This window comes from Pseudoliparis swirei, chromosome 23 (genome assembly GCF_029220125.1).
Source record: "Pseudoliparis swirei isolate HS2019 ecotype Mariana Trench chromosome 23, NWPU_hadal_v1, whole genome shotgun sequence".
In the NCBI taxonomy this organism is placed as follows: domain Eukaryota; kingdom Metazoa; phylum Chordata; class Actinopteri; order Perciformes; family Liparidae; genus Pseudoliparis; species Pseudoliparis swirei.
In genome coordinates this window covers 19,512,484-19,538,749 of record NC_079410.1, presented here as the reverse complement: position 1 = coordinate 19,538,749, position 26,266 = coordinate 19,512,484, and the positions used below count along the sequence as shown (strand labels likewise).

The 26,266-nt window shown below is 45.4% G+C and overlaps 1 protein-coding gene across 3 annotated transcripts; it reads right to left on the bottom strand.

The window, feature by feature from the left end:
- Window positions 1–3,665: 3,665 nt before the first annotated feature.
- On the bottom strand, window positions 3,666–25,263 carry syt5a (synaptotagmin Va). 3 transcript variants are annotated; one of them, XM_056407847.1, is made up of 11 exons: window positions 25,140–25,263; window positions 12,742–12,969; window positions 12,477–12,652; window positions 11,995–12,009; window positions 11,394–11,581; window positions 9,698–9,781; window positions 9,427–9,594; window positions 9,186–9,353; window positions 5,999–6,116; window positions 5,269–5,402; window positions 3,666–5,112 (listed from the first exon to the last, which is right to left on the bottom strand). In XM_056407847.1, the coding sequence occupies exons 3-11, from the start codon at window positions 12,622–12,624 to the stop codon at window positions 4,903–4,905; spliced, it is 1,233 nt and encodes a 410-aa protein (XP_056263822.1). In that variant the 5' UTR covers window positions 12,625–12,652; window positions 12,742–12,969; window positions 25,140–25,263; the 3' UTR covers window positions 3,666–4,902. The 3 variants fall into 3 exon arrangements, with proteins under 3 accessions (XP_056263822.1, XP_056263821.1, XP_056263823.1); XM_056407846.1 differs by lacking the exon at window positions 12,742–12,969; XM_056407848.1 differs by lacking the exons at window positions 11,995–12,009; window positions 12,742–12,969.
- Window positions 25,264–26,266: the final 1,003 nt, after the last annotated feature.

The window sequence follows — 26,266 nt, the reverse complement described above, 5'->3', positions numbered from 1 at the left end:
TGTGCATATTATTATGGGATGGCATCCAGGAACTGTTTTGATTTAAAAAAAGAACATTTCTGGCTCTCGTGCTTAGAGGAAAGCAAGTTCTGTATTACATGTCTCCATTTAGGCCTGGGTTTACTCTGGCAACAAGTGTTCCCGTAAACGTGATTGAACTCATTCCAGGACTCATTATTTTGTTGAGCATTTTTGTGAGAAACAGCTTTCTGAGGAAGAAGTCGCATATTTTTGGAGATCAAAGTGGTAACTTAACTAGAACAAGATGGCCTCTGCCTGAGGAGACACACATGTACATTCTGAGTTCCTACTATGGCATTTAGTTATAATTTATTTGAACCTGCTAATACGCCGTCGTACCTCAGGTGTCTTTTTGTCCGTCATATGTAGAAATGATGACACAAGAAAACGAGACGAGACCTCAAAGGTGGCGTCACAGTCCGTGTTTCTATGACAACGAAGCGAGGATTAAAGCGTCGGCCCTGTAGGGGTTATATATATACAGGACTGTCTCAGAAAATTAGAATATTGTGATAAAGTTCTTTATTTTCTGTAATGCAATTAAAAAAACAAAAATGTCATGCATTCTGGATTCATTACAAATCAACTGAAATATTGCAAGCCTTTTATTCTTTTAATATTGCTGATTATGGCTTACAGCTTAAGAAAACTCTAAAATCCTATCTCATAAAATTTTAATATTTCCTCAGACCAAGTAAAAAAAAGATTTATAACAGCTGAGTGTTTGTCAAGGCTCAGGAAACCCTTGCAGGTGTTTCGAGTTAATTAGACAATTCAAGTGATTTGTTTAATACCCTACTAGTATACTTTTTCATGATATTCTAATATTTAGAGATAGGATATTTGAGTTTTCTTAAGCTGTAAGCCATAATCAGCAATATTAAAAGAATAAAAGGCTTGCAATATTTCAGTTGATTTGTAATGAATCCAGAATGCATGACATTTTTGTTTTTTGAATTGCATTACAGAAAATAAAGAACTTCATCACAATATTCTAATTTTCTGAGACAGTCCTGTATATATATATATATAAATATACAATATATATATAATTATATGTATAATAATATATATATATATAATATATATATTGTATAATATATTATTATATATATACTGTATATATATAATATTTATATAATATAATAATAATAATATATATATAATATTTATGATCATGTTCAATGGCCTTAGTAATGTGACTTTTATAGATGGACCTACAACATCTTTTAAATCTGATCAATTTTACAAAAAAGATCATGAATAAATAAAGATAAACTAGAACGGGCACTCGGTAGAGCGCATACCTTCGCATATCACAAGATTGGGCATTGAATTATGAACATCTTGGCATTAGTTGCATGCCAATTGGATAAAAATGTACCGCGCGCTATGGTAAAAAGAAGATTTTGACCTTTTCATGACCTTGACCTTTGACCCGATCGATCCCAAAATCTAATCAAATGGTCCCCGGATAATAACCAATCATCCCACCAAATATCATGCGATTCGGTTTAATACTTTTTGAGATATGCGAGTAACACGCAAACAAATAAATAAATAAATACACGGCGATCAAAACATAACATAACTAGAACGGGCACTGGGTAGAACGCATACCTTCGCATATCACAAGATTGAGCATTGAATTATGAACATTTTGGCATTAGTTGCATGCCAATTGGACAACAATGTATCGTGCTATGGTAAAAAAAAAGATGTTGACCTTTCCATGACCTTGACCTTGACCTTTGACCCGATTTATCCCAAAATCAAATCAAATGGTCCCCGGATAATACCCAATCATCCCACCAAATTCCATGTGATTCAAGAAGATTTGACCTGTTCATGACCTTTGACCTTGACCTTTGACCCGATCAATCCCAAAATCTAATCAACTGGTCCCCGGATAATAAACAATCATCCCACCAAATTTCATGCGATTCGGTTCAATACTTTTTGAGTTCTGCGAAAGATTTTGACCTGTTCATGACCTTTGACCCGATCGATCCCAAAACTAATCAACTGGTCCCCGGATAATAAACAATCATCCCACCAAATTTCATGCGATTCGGTTCAATACTTTTTGAGTTTTGCGAATAACACGCATACAAATAAATAAATAAATAAATAAATAAATACACGGCGATCAAAACATAACCTTCCGGCATTTTCAATGCGAAGGTAATAAAATGACATCTAGACTATAGAGTTGTGACGTTAATGAAAATACAAGTGTAACTACCATCCAGGGAGCCACAGGTGCAGAGGGTTCAGTTGCGTGTGTTGCCACAAAACCTGTTGACTATACGGGGAACCGAGATCAATCTGGTGACCCGGTGTTGAAACACAGGGCGCACGGTGCTGTCACCTCACAGCAAGAGGGGCCTGGGGTCGATTCCCGATCCCGAGGTTGGGTTCTTCTGTGTGGAGTTTGTACGTTCTCCCCCGTGGCAGGGTTCCACCACCTCGCTCTGGGTTCTCCGGCTTCCCCCCACAGTCCAAAGGCATGGTTAGGTTCACTGGACACTCTGGATGTGCCTCTAAGCCTCCAGGGTGAACTCTACTTTTGAAGTAATGTGTGCAGTGTTAACTAGAATGGGCACTCGGTAGAGCGCATACCTTCGCATATCACAAGATTGGGCATTGAATTATGAACATTTTGGCATTAGTTGCATGCCAATTGGACAAAAATGTATCGTGCTTTGGTAAAAAAAAGATTTTGACCTTTCCATGACCTTGACCTTGACCTTTGACCCGATTGATCCCAAAATCTAATCAAATGGTCCCCGGATAATAACCAATCATCCCACCAAATTCTATGTGATTCAAGAAGATTTGACCTGTTCATGACCTTTGACCTTGACCTTTGACCCGATCGATCCCAAAATCTAATCAACTGGTCCCCGGATAATAAACAATCATCCCACCAAATTTCATGCGATTCGGTTCAATACTTTTTGAGTTCTGCGAAAGATTTTGACCTGTTCATGACCTTTGACCTTGACCTTTGACCCGATCGATCCCAAAATCTAATCAACTGGTCCCCGGATAATAAACAATCATCCCACCAAATTGCATGCGATTCGGTTCAATACATTTTGAGTTTTGCGAATAACACGCATACAAATAAATAAATAAATAAATAAATAAATACACAGCGATCAAAACATAACCTTCCGGCATTTTCAATGCGAAGGTAATAATACAAGTTATTGCAGTGAAGCTCCCTCCGGTGGATAAACACTGTCACTGCATCCTGATGAAACCTGAAACCCATCTGTTGGGTGAAAGGATTTCACACAAGATAACTTTAACTATTAGTTAACTATATTCTACATATAGAATATATCATATAATTAACAGTGCACATGGTTTACCAATCGAACCAACACTAATGGGTCGTTTGGGCTAAGTATATATATATATATATTTATATATATTGAGATATTTACACATGCATTTTTATTTTGAGTCAGTAATATAAAATAAACTCCAACAATTATAATTTTATGACAGTGTCTGCATTAATTTCTCACTTTTTTTAAAAGTTATTTATCAAAAAAAAAAGTAAAGTAGTTTTTTTAAAAAATGAATATCATCATATCTCTGTCGAGTCATGAATTGAAAAACAAGACAAAAAGTAGTTTCTAGTTATATTTTATGTTTTTGATATAATGGGTCAGGGAGTTCACAAAAAACAGTCATCATTTGGACCCCACGGTTTATAATTTCTTTTACATCAGAGGGAGTCACGTCGTCACGTGACTTCATCCCAGTGTCAGCGTGGGAAAGCTTTATTGGTCCAGCGATTTGTTTACAATCACATTGTGAGTCGAAAAAAAGTATTCCATTTGTGTTTTTATGATAAGCAACACACACACAGATACACACACACACACACACACACACACAACCAGAGAGACAACCAGACACACACAGACAGACAGAGACACAGACACAAACACACACACACACATACACACAAACACACACACACAGACACACAAGCACATACACACAGACACACACACACAAACACACACACACAAACATACACACACACACACACAGACACACACAGGATCTCCACTCATTCAAACGCAGCACAGACAGAGAGACGGACCATCAGTAGAAACACGTGACTATAAGTAGAATATGTTACACGGGAAAACAATAAAGTTCAGATGTTTTGGAAGATAAGAAATCCATCAAGGAAAACAAGAAGAACACAAGAGGAAGACAAGAGGAAGACAAGAGGAAGAGGGAACTGAAAGAAGAAGTAAAACCTAGAGACAGCCGTTGGTTACAGCCGATGTCGCTCAGATAACTAAAGATAGTGAATCATCATAATAATCATCATTATTATCAAAGGGGAGCTCCATCATGTTTACACATCATGTGTTCTTGTGATATGAACGAGGGACACTGAGTCTAAAGGATAAAGACAATCAAGTTGCATTGTGGGAGGTGTAGTGTACCCAAGACGTCCTCCCTCCATTTGGACTTCTCTTGTTTTTGGTATCTGTCTCTCGTGAGTCTCCCGACTTTATGCCATGGAAAACAACTAGATTGCTGGAGAACCTTTTGATATATTAATAGTTGAGTATTTTTAACTATAAGTCAATGTTTCAAGTAGCCATCATGTGTCAGTGTGCATGTATTCAAAATATAATAAATAAATAAATAAATAAAAAGCACACATTTAGTTATTTAAAGAGAACCCCGGAGGAAATTTCCCAAAAGAAAAAAAGAAAGAAAGTGAAGCACATTTAAGATTACGATTGTGGTGAGAGGTGATGTCATCAAACACTAGAAAGGTTAACCCCTCGTGAGCAGATGATGGAGTATATACACGTGTGTGTGTGTGTGTGTGTGTGTTCAGCGGACGGGGGCCTTCAGCGCAGCGTCCACGTCCTCCTCCGTCTGCAGGACGTGCCACTGGGCCACCGGGCGCCGGGGGTTGGCCAGCATGTCGGACCAGTGGCGCAGCCCGACGCCCGAGGCGCCGTAGCCCATCCAGCACTTGCCGATGGTGTCGTTGCTGCCCAGCTTGTCGTAGTCGTACACCGTGAACACCACCTGGACTTTCTGTGAGCGGAGGAAGCAGCGGAGGAGAGAGTTGGACGGAGAGGTGGAAGGGAAGATTGTGATTGTGTGTGTTTGTGTGTGCGAGTGTGTGTGTGTGTGTGTGTGTGTGTGTGTGTGTGTGCGTGTGTGTGCGTGTGTGCGTGTGCGTGTGCGTGCCTGGATCTGGGAGAAGGGGATCTCGAAGCTGAAGCTCTCGTTGAAGTACGGGTTCAGCGTGTTCTGCTTGATCGTGGTCTTCTTCTTCTTCAGCCGCTTCCCGTTGTGCTGCAGCACCACCTTCACAAAGGGGTCTGAGGGGGGGGGGGGGGGGTATGTCAGTTTGTGTCTGTGGTTATGTGTGTGTGTGGTTGTGTGGTTGTGTTGTGTGGGTGTCTGTGGTTATGTGTGTGTGGTTGTGTGTTTGTGGGGGTGGGGGGTGGTTGTGGTTGTGTGAGTGTGTGTCGGTGGTTGTGTGTGATTGTGTGGTTGTGTGTGGTTGTGTGGTTGTGTGCTTGTGTGTGCTTGTGTGTGGGGGTGTGTGTGTGTGTGTGGGTAGCTGTGGTTGTGTGTGGTTGTGTGCTTGTGTGTGTGTGTGTGTGTGTGTGTGTGTGTGTGTAGCTGTGGTTGTGTGGTGTGTGTGGCTGTGTGTGTGGCTGTGGGTGTATGTCGGTGTGTGCGTGGGTGCGTGTGGTGTGGTTGTGTGTGTGTGTGTGTGTGTGTGTGTGGGTGGCTGTGGTTGTGTGTGTGTGTGTGTGTGTGTGTGTGTGGGTGGCTGTGGTTGTGTGTGTGTGTGTGGTGTGTGTGTGTGTGTGTGGTTGTGTGTGGCTGTGGGGGGTTGTGTGTGTGTGTGGGTGGGTGGCTGTGGTTGTGTGTGTGTGTGGTTGTGTGTGGTTGTGTGTGTGTTCACCTGACAGTCCTCCCACATCCATCTTCTTCAGGTTCTTGGCCTCCATGATGTTGATGGTCAGTTTCCCCGCCGTGGGGACGTAACGGAGCGAGATGCAGACGTCACCGAGCTTCTCTTGCTGAGGAGGACACAAGATGGAGGACACAACAAGAGGACACAACATGGAGGACACAACAAGAGGACACAACATGGAGGACACAACATGGAGGACACAACAAGAGGACACAACATGGAGGACACAACAAGAGGACACAACAAGAGGACACAACATGGAGGACACAACAAGAGGACACAACAAGAGGACACAACATGGAGGACACAAGATGGAGGACACAACAAGAGGACACAACATGAGGACACAACAAGAGGACACAACATGGAGGACACAACATGGAGGACACAACATGGAGGACACAACAAGAGGACACAACAAGAGGACACAACACGAGGACACAACAAGAGGACACAACAAGAGGACACAAATGGAGGACACAACAAGAGGACACAACATGGAGGACACAACAAGAGGACACAACAAGAGGACACAACATGAGGACACAACAAGAGGACACAACAAGAGGACACAACAAGAGGACACAACATGGAGGACACAACAAGAGGACACAACATGGAGGACACAACAAGAGGACACCACATGAGGACACAACATGAGGACACAACAAGAGGACACAACATGGAGGACACAACAAGAGGACACAACACGAGGACACAACAAGAGGACACAACAAGAGGACACAACATGAGGACACAACAAGAGGACACAACAAGAGGACACAACAAGAGGACACAACATGGAGGACACAACAAGAGGACACAACAAGAGGACACAACATGAGGACACAACAAGAGGACACAACAAGAGGACACAACAAGAGGACACAACAAGAGGACACAACAAGAGGACACAACAAGAGGACACCACATGAGGACACAACAAGAGGACACAACAAGAGGACACAACATGAGGACACAACAAGAGGACACAACAAGAGGACACAACATGGAGGACACAACAAGAGGACACAACAAGAGGACACAACAAGAGGACACCACATGAGGACACAACAAGAGGACACAACAAGAGGACACCACATGAGGACACAACAAGAGGACACAACAAGAGGACACAACATGAGGACACAACAAGAGGACACAACATGGAGGACACAACAAGAGGACACAACAAGAGGACACAACATGAGGACACAACAAGAGGACACAACAAGAGGACACAACATGAGGACACAACAAGAGGACACAACATGGAGGACACAACAAGAGGACACAACAAGAGGACACAACAAGAGGACACAACATGAGGACACAACAAGAGGACACAACATGAGGACACAACAAGAGGACACAACAAGAGGACACAACAAGAGGACACAACAAGAGGACACAACAAGAGGACACAACATGGAGGACACAACAAGAGGACACAACATGAGGACACAACAAGAGGACACAACAAGAGGACACAACATGGAGGACACAACAAGAGGACACAACAAGAGGACACAACAAGAGGACACAACATGGAGGACACAACATGGAGGACACAACAAGAGGACACAACATGGAGGACACAAGATGGAGGACACAACATGGAGGACACAACAAGAGGACACAACAAGAGGACACAACAAGAGGACACAACATGGAGGACACAACATGGAGGACACAACAAGAGGACACAACATGGAGGACACAAGATGGAGGACACAACAAGAGGACACAACATGAGGACACAACAAGAGGACACAACATGGAGGACACAACATGGAGGACACAACAAGAGGACACAACAAGAGGACACAACACGAGGACACAACAAGAGGACACAACATGGAGGACACAACAAGAGGACACAACAAGAGGACACAACAAGAGGACACAACATGGAGGACACAACAAGAGGACACAACATGGAGGACACAACAAGAGGACACAACAAGAGGACACAACATGGAGGACACAACAAGAGGACACAACAAGAGGACACAACAAGAGGACACAACAAGAGGACACAACACGAGGACACAACAAGAGGACACAACAAGAGGACACAACAAGAGGACACAACATGAGGACACAACAAGAGGACACAACAAGAGGACACAACATGAGGACACAACAAGAGGACACAACAAGAGGACACAACACGAGGACACAACAAGAGGACACAACATGAGGACACAACAAGAGGACACAACAAGAGGACACAACATGGAGGACACAACAAGAGGACACAACATGGAGGACACAACAAGAGGACACAACAATAGGACACAACATGAGGACACAACAAGAGGACACAACAAGAGGACACAACATGAGGACACAACAAGAGGACACAACAAGAGGACACAACATGAGGACACAACAAGAGGACACAACAAGAGGACACAACATGAGGACACAACAAGAGGACACAACATGAGGACACAACAAGAGGACACAACAAGAGGACACAACAAGAGGACACAACATGAGGACACAACAAGAGGACACAACAAGAGGACACAACATGGAGGACACAACAAGAGGACACAACAAGAGGACACAACATGAGGACACAACAAGAGGACACAACAAGAGGACACAACAAGAGGACACAACATGAGGACACAACAAGAGGACACAACAAGAGGACACAACATGGAGGACACAACAAGAGGACACAACATGAGGACACAACAAGAGGACACAACATGGAGGACACAACAAGAGGACACAACATGGAGGACACAACATGAGGACACAACAAGAGGACACAACAAGAGGACACAACAAGAGGACACAACATGGAGGACACAACAAGAGGACACAACAAGAGGACACAACATGGAGGACACAACAAGAGGACACAACAAGAGGACACAACACGAGGACACAACAAGAGGACACAACACGAGGACACAACAAGAGGACACAACAAGAGGACACAACATGGAGGACACAACAAGAGGACACAACATGAGGACACAACAAGAGGACACAACATGGAGGACACAACAAGAGGACACAACAAGAGGACACAACATGGAGGACACAACAAGAGGACACAACAAGAGGACACAACATGGAGGACACAACAAGAGGACGTGAGTGTGACGGCTGAGAGACGCATTTGTTGTTCTAACGGTTGGAGTAAATCGTGGACCTCCTCTTTCACTCCTCCAACCAGATCCTTCCACTCCTGTATCGGCTGGGCGAGGTCGATGCTCTTCATGGGGATCTTGATCTCGCCGATGACGTCGTGTTTACCGAAACGGTCAAAGTCGAACACCTGCAGCACCAACGTCTGACCGCCCAACTCACTGTAGGGAATCTAGAGAGGGAGGAAGGAAGGATGAAGAAGAAGGGCTGTAGACCTCTCTCTCTCTCTCTCCAGTGTCACGGACCTTAAAGGTGAAGGTCTCATTGAAGACGGGACAAAGGTTCTTGCGCTGGATTTTGGTCTCGAACTTCTTCTTCTTGTCCGGCAGCATGTAGACCTTGACGTAGGGGTCCGAGGTGCCGCCCATGTCCATGGCCGCCAGGTCCTGAGCCTGGAGGATGCCGACGATCAGCTGGAGAAGGAGGAGGAAACGAGTTGGATCGGATGCCCTCTTGGTGCGCAGGTGTGTGCGTACGTGTGTGTGTGTGTGTGTGTACGTGTGTGTGTGTGCGTACCTGGTTGTCATTGAAGTTATAGTCCAGCGAGTACTCCAGTTTGCCAAAGCTCTCCTTCTCCTCGTCTTCCTTTCCCTCCTCTCCCTCCTGGAAGACACGCAGCGTGCTAGCGGTTAACAGACAACGTTACTAAGCTCACTACATTTTGCTATACTATATATATATATATATATATATATATAAATATTAAAAATATATATTCATGAATATATATAAATATATATATACAGTACATCTTCTCAAACATATATATAAATATTAATATATATATATATATTTATATAAATATTATAAATTTATATATATTCATTTATATATATATATATATATACATCTTCTCATACATATATATATATATTAATGTAGAAGAATATATTAATGTAGAAAATGTATAAATAAGTATATTTATATATATATTTATACATATATAAATAAATATATATTTAAATATATATCTAAATACATATTTATATATATATGTATATTTCTATAGATATACATATATATATGGAACATTTTTGTTAATATATAAATAATATCTAAATATAACATATATATATATATATATATATATAAAATATATATAATAGTTGTCAATGTTGACCATACAGTGAGAAAGTGACACTGAATGTGAACATAACTTCTAAGATAACAAAAGCTCCGCAGGGCACCTTCATGGTTCCACTGTGGTTTCCCCCCCAAAACCCTTTGAAGATCATACTCACAATTATCACGAACAAACATCACGGGAAAGCATAGATAAAAAAAGATACTGATTATTTTTTGTCTTTTAGATTTCCAACATGTACAGTTCAATTCCAACATGTAAAGTTCAGTTCCGGTGAACAGCAGCTGTGCCTCCGCCTTCCCTTTTTCTAGTTCGTCCATCACGCATCTCAACCTGGTTAAAAGCCAAACAGCTGGCCCGTTGGGGGGGGGGGGGGGTAGTTGACCTCTCACAGGTCCCCAGTTGCACCTTTTGACCTGCCCCATTAATGGAGTAGTTCGAGAAACACGCTTATTCTATTTCTTCACATCCTACGTTAACAGGGCTCTCAAGTGTCACGCATTGAGCGTGACAGTCACGCATTTCGGTCTTAAGTCACGCACTCCTGCCACATATCGTATTTCTCACGCTGAAAAAAACTCTCGGCTATTTAATGTTTTAATGTGCCGCAGCGCGCAAACATGAGCCGCGCTGCCCTCACCGTGGAGGAATCAAGCGCTCCCCTGGAGTTCTGCTGTGAGGTGCCACTTATCAGCCAATCAGAAAAAAGAAATGGGCTACACAATAGCCAATCAGAAAAAAGAAATGGGCTACATAATAGCCAATCATAAAAAAAAACGTATCCGTTGTATCTGGGTACGATTTAATCCAGCAACCAATGAAAATAAAGCATCCTGGAACTGGTCGCGACTGACTGATATCCGAAAATTTCTTGCCTGTCTTCAAAACTTGAGAGCCCTGCGTTAAGCTTTTAAAAACACACAACGTTGGAACTCTATTCCTTATATCCACAATAATTTTCTCCAATGTACTCAGTCAAAATGTAATGATGAATAAACTGTTAAATTATAGACCGGCTGAGGGACTAAAAGCAGAGACACTCGGCTAACTTGAGAACATCTGTGGAGTATATTTGACAAGTAATAGCATTATTAGCGTGTGACCATCTCGGGGCCACACCCCTCTCACCCCTTTCAACTTCTCGTCTCCTTCCTCTCCATCCTTATCCTTCTTCCTGCGCCCTCGTCCTCCCTTCTTCTCGCGGACCTTCTTGGGCTTCTTGGTCTTGTTGCAGCACTTCTTGTAGATGCAGAACGTCATGCAGGCGACGAGGGCGAGGACCACGAACACGATGCCGCCCACCTCCCACATGGGCACTGGGGGGGGGATGCTGACTCATCAGATACGGAAAAGGTTTTATACCATCGTTTTATCATCCCTGGCAAAGGCAACTATGTAAAAATAAAATGTTTAAAATAAAAACATTTACATTCAAATATAATCCTACTAGCGAAGGAATCGTATTTCTCTCCGTACTAAACATTTACTTTAAGGTTGTTGTTTTTTATTCCTGATGTAATTCATCCATATTACAATGAACCGGACGCTGACCTTATCTTATAATTAGTTATTTTTTAGTGTGTCTCCATGATTCCACAATACTACACACTACTACAACTTTGTTACAGAGCTGCTGCTACTGTTGTTGTTGTTGTTGTTGTTGTTGTTTTCACCTGTAGAAGACTTGAAGATGAAAAACTGAATGGTAGAAGAAAGAAGATGGACTTACTCCTGAGTTTATGATCTTGATGAGCAGAGCGGTCACATGATGACGTGAGGAGGACAGAATGAAGACAGGAAGAACACCGAAGGTTAGAAATGAGACGACGAAGAGACGATGACGAAGAGACGAAGAGACGATGACCACGGAGTGAGAGACGGCTATGTGTGTGTGTGAGTGTGTGAGTGTGTGTGTGTGGGAGTGAGTGGGAGTCTGTGTGTGTGTGAGTGTGTGTGAGTGTGTGTGTGTGAGTCTGTGTGTGTGAGTGAGTATGCGTGAGTGTGTGCGTGTGTGTGTGTTTGCGTGTGTGTCTTCATGCGTGTGTGTGTGTGTCATCATGTTTCTTGTTTATTTCATATGTTCACTACAGGACATATTCTTTGAGAACACACCAAATTGAACATAGTTTGTGTTGTGTTTATATACTGTGTGTGTGTGTGTGTGTGTGTGTGTGAGTGTGTGTGCGTGTGTGTACGCGTGTGTGTGCTCACTTGGCAGGTGTGTGTGCTCATTGTAGAACTTGTTCTTCATGCTGGCAAACTGGTGGTTGGAGCGATGCGAGGGGGCCGCCGGCCGCTCCTTCTCGGCCTCCTCGGCCGCCCTGCGGCTCCGCCCCTCGGCCACGCCGACCAATCGCATCGCTGCTGCCGGGAAATCCGAGAGAGAGCTGAGGACAAACAAAATAATACAAAAACGATCAGCAGGCTTTTTATTAGACATTAATAATCAAAGCATCCGCAAATAAACACATTCCACCTCTCCTCAGACGTGTCCTCCAAACTTCAGGCCATTTGACCTTTGACCTGCAGGGTTAATCTCTTTAATCCTCTCTCACTCCGACATTCGTCCTCTCGTCTCAAACGACCAGCGGTCCTCATGCAGGACGACGGCTTCATTATGTGAAGCAGGAGAACCACGCGTCTCCTTCTAGAGGGGAAGGAAGCTCCTTCAGGTGTAACAGCTGATCAGGTCATGTGACTACAGCTGCACCATCACACACACACACACACACACACACACACACACACACACACACACACACAGGTCCCGTAAAAAGAGTGTACAGAACACTGGAACACAGTTTGTGTTAACACTAAACAGACTAACACACCTCTGATGCTCGAGTTTCAGTTATTACAAGTAAACTTTTTTATTTGTTATTATGCATTTCAATATGTTCAGTTTCATAATATATATACATATACAGTATATATAAATATATATATATATATACACATGTATATATACACATGTATATATATACATGTATTTATATATGTATATCTAAATATATATATATTTATACATATACATATATAAATATATATATATATATATGTATATAATATGTATATATTGAGCTGCAGCCTTTTGGTAAAGGTTTACGTCTGTGTAATACAGTTTGACATTTAAATAATAAATAAATATATATATATCGGAAATAAAAATGTTTTACCAATGTTGACGCTAAAAACCTCAGTGTGGAGTCAAAATATGAAAACGTGTTTTCACGTAAACTTTTACGTGACTTCAAAGAGACCGAACCCCCGACTACTGAGTCCATGAGGTCACACACTCTTTAGTGTGTGATAATAAAGTGTGTATTTCATAAAGAGCTTCAGGTACTTCACCTGAGGACCTGAGGATCTGAGGATCTCCACAACTTTTACACTCAATGTTCAAAATGAAAAGTCATGAACATGAACATGGATCACGAGATTACAGATTATTTCATGACTTCGACTGAATCACAACTTCAGCTTCACAGTGAACTTCACTCCTCTCCTGCATCCTCTTTACTTGTGTCCTATGTGTTCCTTGTTGCTTCCCTCCTCCTCCTCCTCCTACTCAACCTTTCCTTACTCCCCCTCATCCTCCTTTCCTTTCCCCTCCTCAACTTCTCCTTCCTCCTCCTCAACCTTTCCTTCCTCCTCCTCCTCCTCCTCCTCCTCCTCCTCAACCTTTCCTTACTCCCCCCTCACCCTCCTTTCCTTTCCCCTCCTCAACTTCTCCTTCCTCCTCCTCAACCTTTCCTTCCTCCTCCTCCTCCTCCTCCTCAACCTTTCTTTCTTATTCCTCCTCCTCCTCTTATTCAACCTTTCCCTCCTCCTCCTCCTCCTCCTCCTCCTCCTCAACCTTTCCTTCCTCTTCCTCAACCTGTCGTTCTTCTTCCTCCTCCTCCTCAACCTTTCCTTCTTCCTCCTCCTCAACCTTTCCTTCCTCCTCAACCTGTCCTTCCTCCTCCTCCTCCTCTTCCTCCTCCTCCTCAACCTTTCCTGCTCCCTGCTTCCTTACCGTGACGGCAGTGTGTTGAGAAAGAGTGAAACCTGAGCTCAGCAGCTCATTGCTTGCACATAATAATGCCCCCAGATGTTGACAGCTAGCCTACACACACAAACACACACACACACACACACACACACACACACTGAGGACACTTTGTGTGGACCGGTCACAGCAGGGACAGCTTGTGTGTTATTAATGACGTTAGTAATTCATCTTCTGTTGAGCACATCATCCTGATACTGAGACAATCTGAACGACAACGGGGTGAAAAAAGAGTTCTGGAGTCACTTCCTGCCAAATAATCCCTACCTGTGATCCTGCAGAGCAATATAAGTAATAATATAATATCTTCTGGTAGTCATGACAACCTGCATCGTGGTGTATTTGTTGACGTGTTAACTCCCCGTGCCCCTGCTGGCGGCCCTCTGTCGCTGCGCGGCCACGTAACAGGATTAATTGCCAAAGGTAATCCAAAAATCCCTCGGTTTAAACAAATGAAGGACAGTTTGCCTCTCTGCCCCCCCCCCCCCCCCCCCGTTGTCCCTCTGTTATTCATCCCCCCCTCGGGACAGCTGGAGGAGATAAAGACAAACATGCACACGGTGTTACCGTGATGGGACGTGGTCCAGGTGGTTCATCAGGATTAGAGATGGATAGATGTGGTATTTACACACACACACAGACACACACACACACACACACAAACAAACAGACACACACACAGACACAGACACACACACACACACACACACAGACACACACACACACACAGACACACACACACACACACAGCAGTGAGATGTTTTATAGGGTTTTAAAAAAGCCAATTAACAAAATAAATGCAAGTTAAAAGAATTCAAGTAAAGAATTCAGGTAAATGAAAAAAAAAAAAGGGATAACACCGTCTGAGCCGCCAGGTACACACACCGGGTACACACACCGGGTACACACACCGGGTACACACACCGGGTACACACACCAGGTACACACACCGGGTACACACACCGGGTACACACACCGGGTAACAGGCACGAGTAGCTCATTGTGTTACTGTAATGTGTATTTTAGCTCATTGTGTTAATGTGTATTTTGGAAAATTGTGTTAATGTGTTCTAGCTCATTGTGTTAATGTCTGTTAGCTCATTGTGTGTCTCTGTTAGCTCATTGTGTGTCTGTGTTAGCTCATTGTGTGTCTCTGTTAGCTCATTGTGTGTCTGTGTTAGCTCATTGTGTGTCTGTGTTAGCTCATTGTGTGTCTCTGTTAGCTCATTGTGTGTCTGTGTTAGCTCATTGTGTGTCTGTTAGCTCATTGTGTGTCTGTGTTAGCTCATTGTGTTAATGTCTGTTAGCTCATTGTGTGTCTGTGTTAGCTCAATGTGTGTCTGTGTTAGCTCATTGTGTGTCTGTGTTAGCTCAATGTGTATGTGTTAGCTCATTGTGTGTCTGTGTTAGCTCAATGTGTGTCTGTGTTAGCTCAATGTGTGTCTGTGTTAGCTCATTGTGTGTCTGTGTTAGCTCATTGTGTGTCTGTGTTAGCTCAATGTGTGTCTGTGTTAGCTCATTGTGTGTCTCTGTTAGCTCATTGTGTGGCTGTGTTAGCTCAATGTGTGTCTGTGTTAGCTCATTGTGTGTCTGTGTTAGCTCATTGTGTGTCTGTGTTAGCTCAATGTGTGTCTGTGTTAGCTCATTGTGTGTCTGTGTTAGCTCATTGTGTGTCTCTGTTAGCTCATTGTGTGGCTGTGTTAGCTCAATGTGTGTCTGTGTTAGCTCATTGTGTGTCTGTGTTAGCTCATTGTGTATGTGTTAGCTCATTGTGTGTCTGTGTTAGCTCATTGTGTGTCTGTGTTAGCTCATTGTGTATGTGTTAGCTCATTGTGTGTCTGTGTTAGCTCATTGTGTGTCTGTGTTAGCTCATTGTGTATGTGTTAGCTCATTGTGTGTCTGTGTTAGCTCATTGTGTGTCTCTGTTAGCTCATTGTGTGTCTGTGTTAGCTCATTGTGTGTCTCTGTTAGCTCATTGTGTGTCTGTGTTAGCTCATTGTGTGTCTCTGTTAGCTCATTGTGTGTCTGTGTTAGCTCATTGTGTGTCTCTGTTAGCTCATTGTGTGTCTGTGTTAGCTCATTGTGTGTCTCTGTTAGCTCATTGTGTGTCTGTGTTAGCTCATTGTGTGTCTGTGTTAGCTCATTGTGTGTCTGTGTTAGCTCATTGTGTGTCTGTGTTAGCTCATTGTGGCGGTGCTGCTCTGGGTAAGAACAACTTCTACAAACAATAGCAGAAATTGGTTGGAAAGACGAGTAAAGATAACCAGGATGTGGAAACCTTGACACGGTTTGTCAAAATATGACAATAGCCCTTTATATGTACCGACTGTGAAGAACAATGTCTGTCACATTGAACTAAAGTCACATTAATAACAATAAAACATCGTCACTGTCATCGTGTGGCAAAGAACCACCAACGCTGAAGAAGTGATGGCACCAAAAGATGAGAGGATAAGTTATGTGGGATAATTAATGCATCTATTTTGATCATTAATTAATGATAAAATGTGTTCTATTTCATCCTTCCTGACCGCCAGAGGCGGTGCTTAGCACTGGATATCTTCCGTCTTGCGCATAGCAGGTCGAGTATTAATAACAACAAAGTCACCCGTGACCTCGGATGACCCGCCCACCGGGTATAAGTTCCGGTGTCATCCCGAGATCAGTTCTTTTCATCTTCTCGCAAACGCAGGCTAACGAATTACTACGTTAGCATCAGCTAAAGCTGAAGTTTAACTGAAGCTCGTCGCGGGGAGCCTTGTGACCAAATGGTCGGAGTTGCGATCCGTCGCCCTCCAGAGGCTGCGACGAGCTCTCCTCCGAGGAGGAGGACGTTGCGTTTCTCTACGGCGGTCCGTCGAGGCGGACCGGAGAACGCACGGGTTTTTCTCGGTCTTCACCAGAGCATCTTCACCGCGAAGCTTCAATCGGGTGAGATCGAATACAATTGCTGTCTATGACGGCATATCCCACAGGAGCAGAGCTCTCGTTCCTGCTAACTGTGTGCTAACGGGAGCACGTCCGCTCGGTGCTGCTACACCGGCGCGACCGGCTCTCTGTAGCGATTGGGATAGCGTGTGTGTTGACTTTAGTAGCATTGCCGCCGTGCATAGCTAGCAGAGTGTGTCCACTCAGGCTAACGGAGCCTACGCTAAATCCGACAGCTACCTCCTGTTCCACAGGACCTCGGCCCAAGTAGCGGAGCGCTCTCGCTCAGGCTACTGGTGGGCGATTACAGCGCTAACGAGAGCGCGTCCGCTCGTTGCGGCTGGATGCCACACTGCTACACTGCTACCGGCTTCCAGTGAGCAGAGCGTCCCGCTCAGGCTCACCGGGGGGACGCTAAGGAGGCTATAAGTCGATACTGATGCATACTGCACATGTACCTCCATGACATCGCCGCTGTTACAGCTAGCAGAGCGTCTCCACTCAGGCTAACTGATGCCACGCTAATGCTGACAGACCAGAGGAGTGAAGTGTGTCCTCACTCTCACTAGACATGCTGGGTTCTGACCCGTGCTCACGGGATCAGCGTCTACAGTAGCGCAGAGCTCTCGCTCAGGCTTACTGGGAGGACACCAGTAAGTACAGTGGTCATACTAGTGGAGAGGGTCCTCGAAGAGACCTGCCCTCTCACTACGACTGTTTCACAGGACCTGCTCCCCCGTAGCACAGGCTTTCGCCCAGGCTACTCGTGGGATGCTTGTAATTACAGCTACTGTACTAGTCAAGCGTGTCCTCACTTCCTCTCTCTAGAGAGGCTGTTCTCTAGACCGCTTTCTAAACTGTCTCCACGGAACCCGTTTCCACAGTAACAGAGTGCTCTCGCTTAAGTTTACTGATAGGACACCAGTAATCACAGCTACTGTATTGAGAGGTGTCCTCGCTCTAGACGGGCTGTCTCCGTCCTGCTCGACAGGACCTGGGCCACAGTAGCAGAGTGCTACTGCTGCGACCCTAGCTGCTACAGCTACTGTACGAGTGAGGGCAGCGTTACGCTCTCCCCTCGCTAGACGGGCTGTCTCTGTCCTGCTCCACAGGACCTGCGCTGCAGTAGCGGAGTGCGCTCGCTCTAGCTCCTGCTAGGACCCCAACAGACAGGTCAGGTCAGCTCCAGGCCAGCCGGCCAGTTGCAAGCGCCGGCTAGGAGCCGCAGGGGCTCCCCTAGCAGTGCAATCGGGCAGGCTAGCTTATAGAGTAGGTCTGCTGACCGCAGAACTAGCTCAGATAAGTCGGCACCCTAGTGCAGGGAGGACTGAAGCATCAGATCCACCCACGGCTGATCCATTCCCAAGGGAGGACATCCCAGTGGCAGTGTCCACCAATCTCCTTACTGGAGGACGGGGACAAGCGGCCCACCCACGCTTCTGGGCCTGGTTCCCATTCCTCAGGCCATAGCCCCTTGTAGAGGGCAATCGACAGACCCATCGAGTTCGTCATTCGCAGGGCACAGGAACTGCTGGATATACAGCAGCCGGAACCCCACGCACGCTAGTGCATTCCTCAGGGCATTCCGGCCCTGCCACCTTTTCAGTCTCCTCCAGAGACTATCTGAGGGTTACCATCTTCGACAGATCACCGAACCCAAGGCGTCCATGCAGGACATGGCCAAATGTGGCCTTCGTCCCATGCCATCCATTGAGCTGACTAGCGCATCCATCGGTTTTCCCAAGGGGACTCCGAGGCGGATGACCGGTGCCCTCGAGCCCAGTCGGTTCTCAGGTGACCATTTTACCGTGCTTACTACGGCAACTCCCCTCCTATGTCATACTTGACTACAGCCTCAGTGATGCTTCGCTGCAGGCATGTGCACTTACGTCAAGAGAACCTGGGCGCCTAATGCTCTCCAGGGTTCAGACCAGCTGTTTGGCTGGCGCAGGCACCCTTGTCGGAGGCATGTAGGAACAACCTCCCTACTGTCCCAGTGAAATCAGGGGACCTGCTCTACAGGCGCAGCAGCGCACGGTGCAAGCCGGTTAGACCAGGCAGCAGTTATCTGGTCTTCGCAGGACCGTGTCCACACCCCGCAGACTCGGGGGCGCCACGTCTTGTTTTTCTCAGGCTGAGCCCAGCAGACATCCTTCGTGTGGTCTCCAGAGGAGATCGGCTCCTGTCTGTCGTCTTAAAGGAGGCCTTTTGTCAGGTTCCTAGAATGCTTCACAGACGGTTGTTCTGTTATGCTTTCCAAAGCCGTTATTCCCAGGCTTCTTCCATGTGGACTTCCCCAGGAGTTTCTACAAAAGGCGTTACTGCCACCCTGCAATCACCAGGGCGTGAGGATTGATTGATTGATTGATATATTTATTTGTCGTTTGCCAGAGTACAGGTACAAAAGCATCGAAATTACAAGAAAGGGTGGATGAAAGATTACAGCATAACATGAGGGAAGAAGGCAAGAAAAAACACCAACCCCCCGACTATGCCCCGAGAGGGGTACAGTGTGGGAGCAGGAAAAACACCTTAGCACATAAGCACATACATTTTAGACATGACTTGCAACGAGTAGGAAGGGGGAGGGGTAATCCAACAACTGGGTGATCTAAGCCCATCCATTGGGGCAGAAGGTAACCAGCACCGACAAGCAGCCAGCCGGTCCGCGCCAACACAGCAGCGCCAGCACAGCCCGTCCGGTCACACTGGAGGTAAAAAGCAGGCGGGCGTGGGATGGGGGGTAGTGAATGCGAATCAGTATTATTGAAAGTTCGTGTGTGCGTGTTCTGGTATGTCGTCCTCCCCCAGGCCACAACAGACAGAGTTCTCAGTCCGCAAGATGGTCGTTGCCATGGAGATAGCCTTGAAAGGTCCTGGGAAAAACAACCACAGGTGTCTGTGGATAGGGGGAAAGGAATGAGAGATTCTCGTTTCAGTGATCTCCGGGGGAGTTGTTGTTCCAGTAACGGCCTTGGCCAAGGCACGTCCTGTTAAGGAGCCGAAAGCAGATAAGATTGGGATTGTTTGGTCTTCCAGTAGCTGCATTTTTGCGCAACCACTATTCCTCCATCTTCCTCCCGTTTGCCAATAGAATTTCAAATCGATCCACTTTCATTTGCAGAGTCAGCTTCTCCACGATGTTATCATTCTGGCGGTTTAATGCCACAGTCTGAGTGCCAACAACTCTACCCAGCGTCAATCATGTCGGGCAGCCTTAGGGGCTTTTACAGCTGTCACCGCTTCCTTAATTTTCCGATAAGCCAGGGCAGCGCCAAATCCAAACAGCAGAAATCCTGTAATCATAGTTCGAATAGGTAGATGTCTTCACGTCCTCCACGGAGAGTGGTGCTAGGCACAAGACCCGCCCGCCACGCTGCGCCCATCGTGGTATCCAGCAACATTCGTCCCAGCAGGACAGGCAGGTTCCCCGAACCCGAGCTTCTCCGAGAAGATGGTGTCAGTGCGTTTAAGGACCAGTTGATTCGTCCATGGTTTTTAGTTCAAGAGCGTCGTGAGAGTCTCTCCAGTATAGAGACAAACAAGACATGACAAAGCCAAGCAGGGAGGGAAGGTCATGGGGAGGAGAGGGAGAAAAATGCCGGAGAGAGAGAGAAACTGCCATCCTGGACGATCTGGCTGATATGCGCCATACCCATTTAGGGCCACAGTGCATTACTTGCACTCTCTCACGCCGCCCGGTTGGGCCTTCGTGAACAAACAACGGTCTGAGCCATTCTCAGAGCATAACCTTTATTGGTGTAGCTCTAGATGCAGCCACTAAGCGGGCCTGGCCGTCACTCAGACAGGTGGACAGCATCCTCTGCAGCCTTCCCCTCTCTGAGGGGGCAGATGGCTGTCTTTTATCCTCTCTTCTTGCCTATCGGGTAAATTGACAGCAGCATCAGCTGTCTTACACTCTTTTCTCACGCTGCCCGGTTGGGCCTTCGTGAACATAAAGAGTTTTCTGAGCCATTCTCGGAGCATAACCTTCATTGGTATAGCTCTAGATGCAGCCACTAAGTGGGCCTGCCCGTCACTCAAGCAGGTAGGTACTCTCTGAGGGGGCAGGCAGTGGTCTTTTATCCCTTTTTTCCTTGCCTATCGGGCAAATGCTTGGGCTGCTGTCGCGCCCTTCGCATGGAGGGCCTAACAGCCTTCGCCAGGGGCCACAGGCACAAGATGGGGTCACAGTGGTGCCTCGGCTCTATCCCGAGAGGGTGAGAGCATACCGTCAGAGGGTATCCCCAGGAAGGGGTCCGCCCACCGGAGGTCGCCACAGCAGACTCCCGCCTCTCAAGGTGGGGCGCAGTCTGGCGGTACAGGACTTCCAGAGGACAGTCTATTCGCGACACTTGGGTCTGGAGCCACAGGCCATGCACCTAGCGCTCAAACAGTTCCTGCCATACTTGGGAGGGAATATGTACTTGTTGGGCGAGACATCGCCTCAACCACGTGTTGGCTTGAACCTCCAGGGGCCTCTAGGGCTGCAGAGCTGCTACGGAGCTCCCGTGCCCTTCTGACTTTTCTTACTCCGCAACCTTCACCTGACCAATTGTCGGGCGAGGTATCGACCAGGAGAACGGAACCAGGCGTTCCCACATTTCCGCTGATCTTGCCAACTACTCGGGGTCTTCAACAGGGCCACTGAATTTTGCTGGTGGCCCCCTTGCGTCCAGCCAGGACTTGGTTCCCCTGGCTGCACAGACTTCGCTGTGAGACGCCACGGTGCCTCGCTGACATGCGGGACCCCTAGCACAGCTAGATGGTGGGACCTGCCATCCCGATCGCGGCCGTGCCCAACAAAGGGCTTGGCCGCAGGAGAGCAGAAGCAGCTGAGCAGAATCAGTCCAAAGGACTATTCTAAACGCCAGAGTGCCATCCGTCTACAAGACATGTGCAGACCGCAGCCGCTTCCCGACCGGCGGGCGGAGGGACCCAGTACGGTGCCTCGTGCCTACGGTACTCACGCCTCCGTCATCCCTTCTAGTTAAGGGCATGTCTGCCTCTATCCTGAGGGCCTACATAGCTGCCATTTCAGGGCAGCATGCTAAAGCCGACAATGATGCGGAACAGCCACAAGCTGGTGTCCCTCTTCATAAGGAGGGCCTCAGTGACTATCCCCTGAGCCCCCTCGAGGGCTCCTCCAGGGACTCGCCTGGGTACTGGACACCCTATGCTCGCCTCCCTTCGAACCCTTGGCAGAGGCAGAGCTGTGGTTGCTGTCGGCAAAGACCTTTCATCCTTGCCATAACTGCGGCAGAGCAAGTAGGCAAGCTACACGCCCTGTCGGTCAATGAGCCTTGTCTGAGGGGAACTCAGAGGGCTCGGGTGTCACACTGCGGCCTAAAGCAGTGGCTTCCCCCAAAGGTGCTGGCACGCTCGGGTCTCAACCAGCCTGTCCAGCCTGCACAGCTTGACCACCATAACGAGTCAGTTAAGGTGGATCTAAGAAGGGCTATGCCACTGCAGAACAGTGCCTGTTCCACTAGATAGTGGAGGCCATTGCCTGTGCATAGGTGGTGAACGTCCGTGCTCTGCCATCCAGAGCAGGGTGTTGTACCAACAGCGTTCCCACATCACGGGTGACCCTGAGAGGTATGCCCGTAGGGAATATAGGTGCATATGTATGCAACAGCCTCAGGGGCATCGTTGCGCACATTCACCAGAGACTACAGAGTGAACGGGAACACCCTCCATTCATTGCAGGTGGTTCTCCGTCCAAATCCTCTGCTTGAGTCATATGAGGTAGTTTCCTTGGGATTCCTCGTGACTCTGTTGATATAAGTCATCCAGTGCTAAGCACCGCCTCTGGCGGTCAGGAAGGATGAAATAGAATGCAAGTTACGTATGTAACTATGGTTCTATGAATCCTGGATGACCGCCAGAGTTCTTAGTCACTCGGAATCTCGTGAGTTCGCGAGAAGATTCCGTAGAACTGATTTCGGGATGACACCAGAACTTATACCCAGTGGGCGGGTCATCCGAGGTCACGGGTGACTTTGTCGTTATTAATACTCGACCTGCTATGCGCAAGACGGAAGATATCCAGTGCTAAGCACCGCCTCTGGCGGTCATCCAGGATTCATAGAACCATAGTTACATACATAACTTGCGATTTGTCAAGTAAAAACCCTCCATGATAAATCCGTATACTTTTGTCAAAGTACATAAAGTACCCGTCTAATATGTTTAAATATGACATCAATGATTATCTATACTGGAGCAGCCTGCGTTGTTTTAGCTGCCACTTCATACATAGTTTGATATATATATACTGTATATACTGTATATATACACATATACATCAATATAAATATATATATATATATTGATATAGATGTATATGTGTATATATATATGTATATCTATATATATGTCTATGTGTATATGGATATATGTATGTATATATGTATATATATATGTATATGTGTATATATTATATATATATATTTATATATATATATCTGGGAGTGGTTGTGAGAGGATTTCAGGGGAAATGTGAAACATTTTAATTAAAATAAATTAATTAATCAATTTAAATTAAGCCATGTGAGAGGTTTAGATTAACAACTAGTGACAGCTAGTGTGAGAGTGCTCACCTATGTGCGCGGATGTGTCGGTGCGCATCACGGCAAAGCGATGCGACCCGAGAAGTGTGCTGAGCGATTAAACACCTCTCTTGTTCTGCCTGTTTTGTGATATACAGGTACATGCCTAAAAGGCGCCTAATATTTCTAGACTGAAATAATATCGGCATTATAACTATGAGGATTTTTTTAGTTGCCTATTTTGTGGAGCCCCCTCAGGACTCGGTGCCCTACGCGCAGCGCGTAGTGCGGGTTATGGGAGCGGCGGCGCTGATCACAACTCTGATCAAAACATAAACTAAGATTTCCCGCTATTGACGAGATACAAGACACGACACGGATCAAAAATAGGTCAGATAAAAGAATAACACGTAATTTAAATCATAAATATTTTAATATTAATTTCAAACTTTTCAAAATTGAAAATTAAAAACATTTTATTTATTTATTGTAAATGACCTCTCGCGGCCCACCTGCAGTACCGAGACAGGCGGTCATAGTGTCCACAATAACCGACTTGTTTCATTTGAGAAATATTTCTTTGACATGAGTTTTCAAATTGTTGTGCGCGAGGAGGGAGGACCCGCCTACCATGACGTCATCAGGGACATAACTGGAGTATTCGGTTGTATGAATACACTCGTTGGAGGTCGTCTGTTCATGTTGGGTTATTTAATGAAGCTTTGAATGCTTATGGTGTGTTAATAGTGCACACGTGATGCTTCTAAGTGTGTATTAAAAAGTGAATATAAATATTTCCTAATATTCAAGCTGATGGATTTAAAGGTTATAAAACAGGACCCAATGTCATCAACTTCACATCGGCCGTAGAGGTATACGTCAGTCCTGTGGAGACGCACGCGCACACACACTCTGTCGATATAATTGCATTAGCATCCCATAATCCACTTCAACTAATCTCTGCCAGGTTTGGTACACATCCTCCACGATACGCGTTCAATCAATGTTTCTCTCATCCGGGAACTTTAATGCGTTAATTATGAATAACAGAGAACGAGATGCAGATTATCATGAATATCACATTATTGATCTGAGCCGTGAGCCCTGAGAGCAGCAGCTCCTCACGGGACTGACACACACACGAGGAGCTGGAGGGACACGCAGCTGAATCCTATAACAGAACCAACGACTTGTTGTTTCCAGCTTATTAAATGTCTTGCTTGGTTTTTTTTTGTCTCATTCATTGTGAATTAAATAACTAATAAATACTTTATAGCCGTTTAAAAACAAATCACTGAACTGATAAACTGTGAAATGATAACCTCCGGTCACAGAGAGGCCACTCACCTGGTGTTGAGCCCGTTTGGTTCTTTTGGCCTTTTTTAAAATCTCATTTATTTGTCTGCATCCAAATGGACTCTTGATAAATCCACCAGCTGTGACGGATGAGAAGTGTTGCACACAACTCCCTCCCTCTCTCTCTCTCTCTCTCTCTCTCTCTCTCCCTCTCTCTCTCTCTCTCTCTCCCTCCCTCCCTCTCTCTAACCCTCCCCCACCCTGTTAATCTCCACAATCTGCCTCACTGCCAACTCCTTACACCTCCACTGCACAACTCATCTTTCAGAACCCGATCATCTCACTCCTCTCTTTTGAGTCTTGCATACGCAAAAAGAAGCTTTTCACATTTCACAAAGTTCCGGTACAACTTTTAACAAATGTGGTACTTTTGTTTAATAAGTGTGTTGGAGCTATTTATGTTGACATTTGCATTTAGTTTTATTGTAAAGTAATATTGCTTATTCATTGCTTATTACCTTCGCATTGAAAATGCGGAAGGTTATGTTTTGATCGCCGTGTATTTATTTATTTGTATGCGTGTTACTTGCATAACTAAAAAAGTATTAAACCGAATCGCATGAAATTTGGTGGGATGATTGGTTATTATCCGGGGACCATTTGATTAGATTTAGGTATCGATCGGGTCAAAGGTCAAGGTCAAGGTCATGAAAAGGTCAACATCTTCTTTTTACCATAGCGCGGTCCATTTCTATCCTATTGGCATGCAACTAATGCCAACATGTTCATAATTCAATGCCCAATCTTGTGATATGCGAAGGTATGCGCTCTACCGAGTGCCCGTTCTAGTTACCTTCGCATTGAAAATGCAGAAGGTTATGTTTTGATCGCCGTGTATTTATTTATTTATTTATTTATTTGTATGCGTGTTATTCGCAGAACTCAAAAAGTATTGAACCGAATCGCATGAAATTTGGTGGGATGATTGGTTATTATCCGGGGACCATTTGATTAGATTTTGGGATCAATCTGGTCAAAGGTCAAGGTCATGGAAAGGTCAAACTCTTTTTTTTACCATAGCACGATACATTTTTGTCCAATTGGCATGAAACTAATGCCAACATGTTCATAATTCAATGCCCAATCTTGTGATATGCGAAGGTATGCGCTCTACCGAG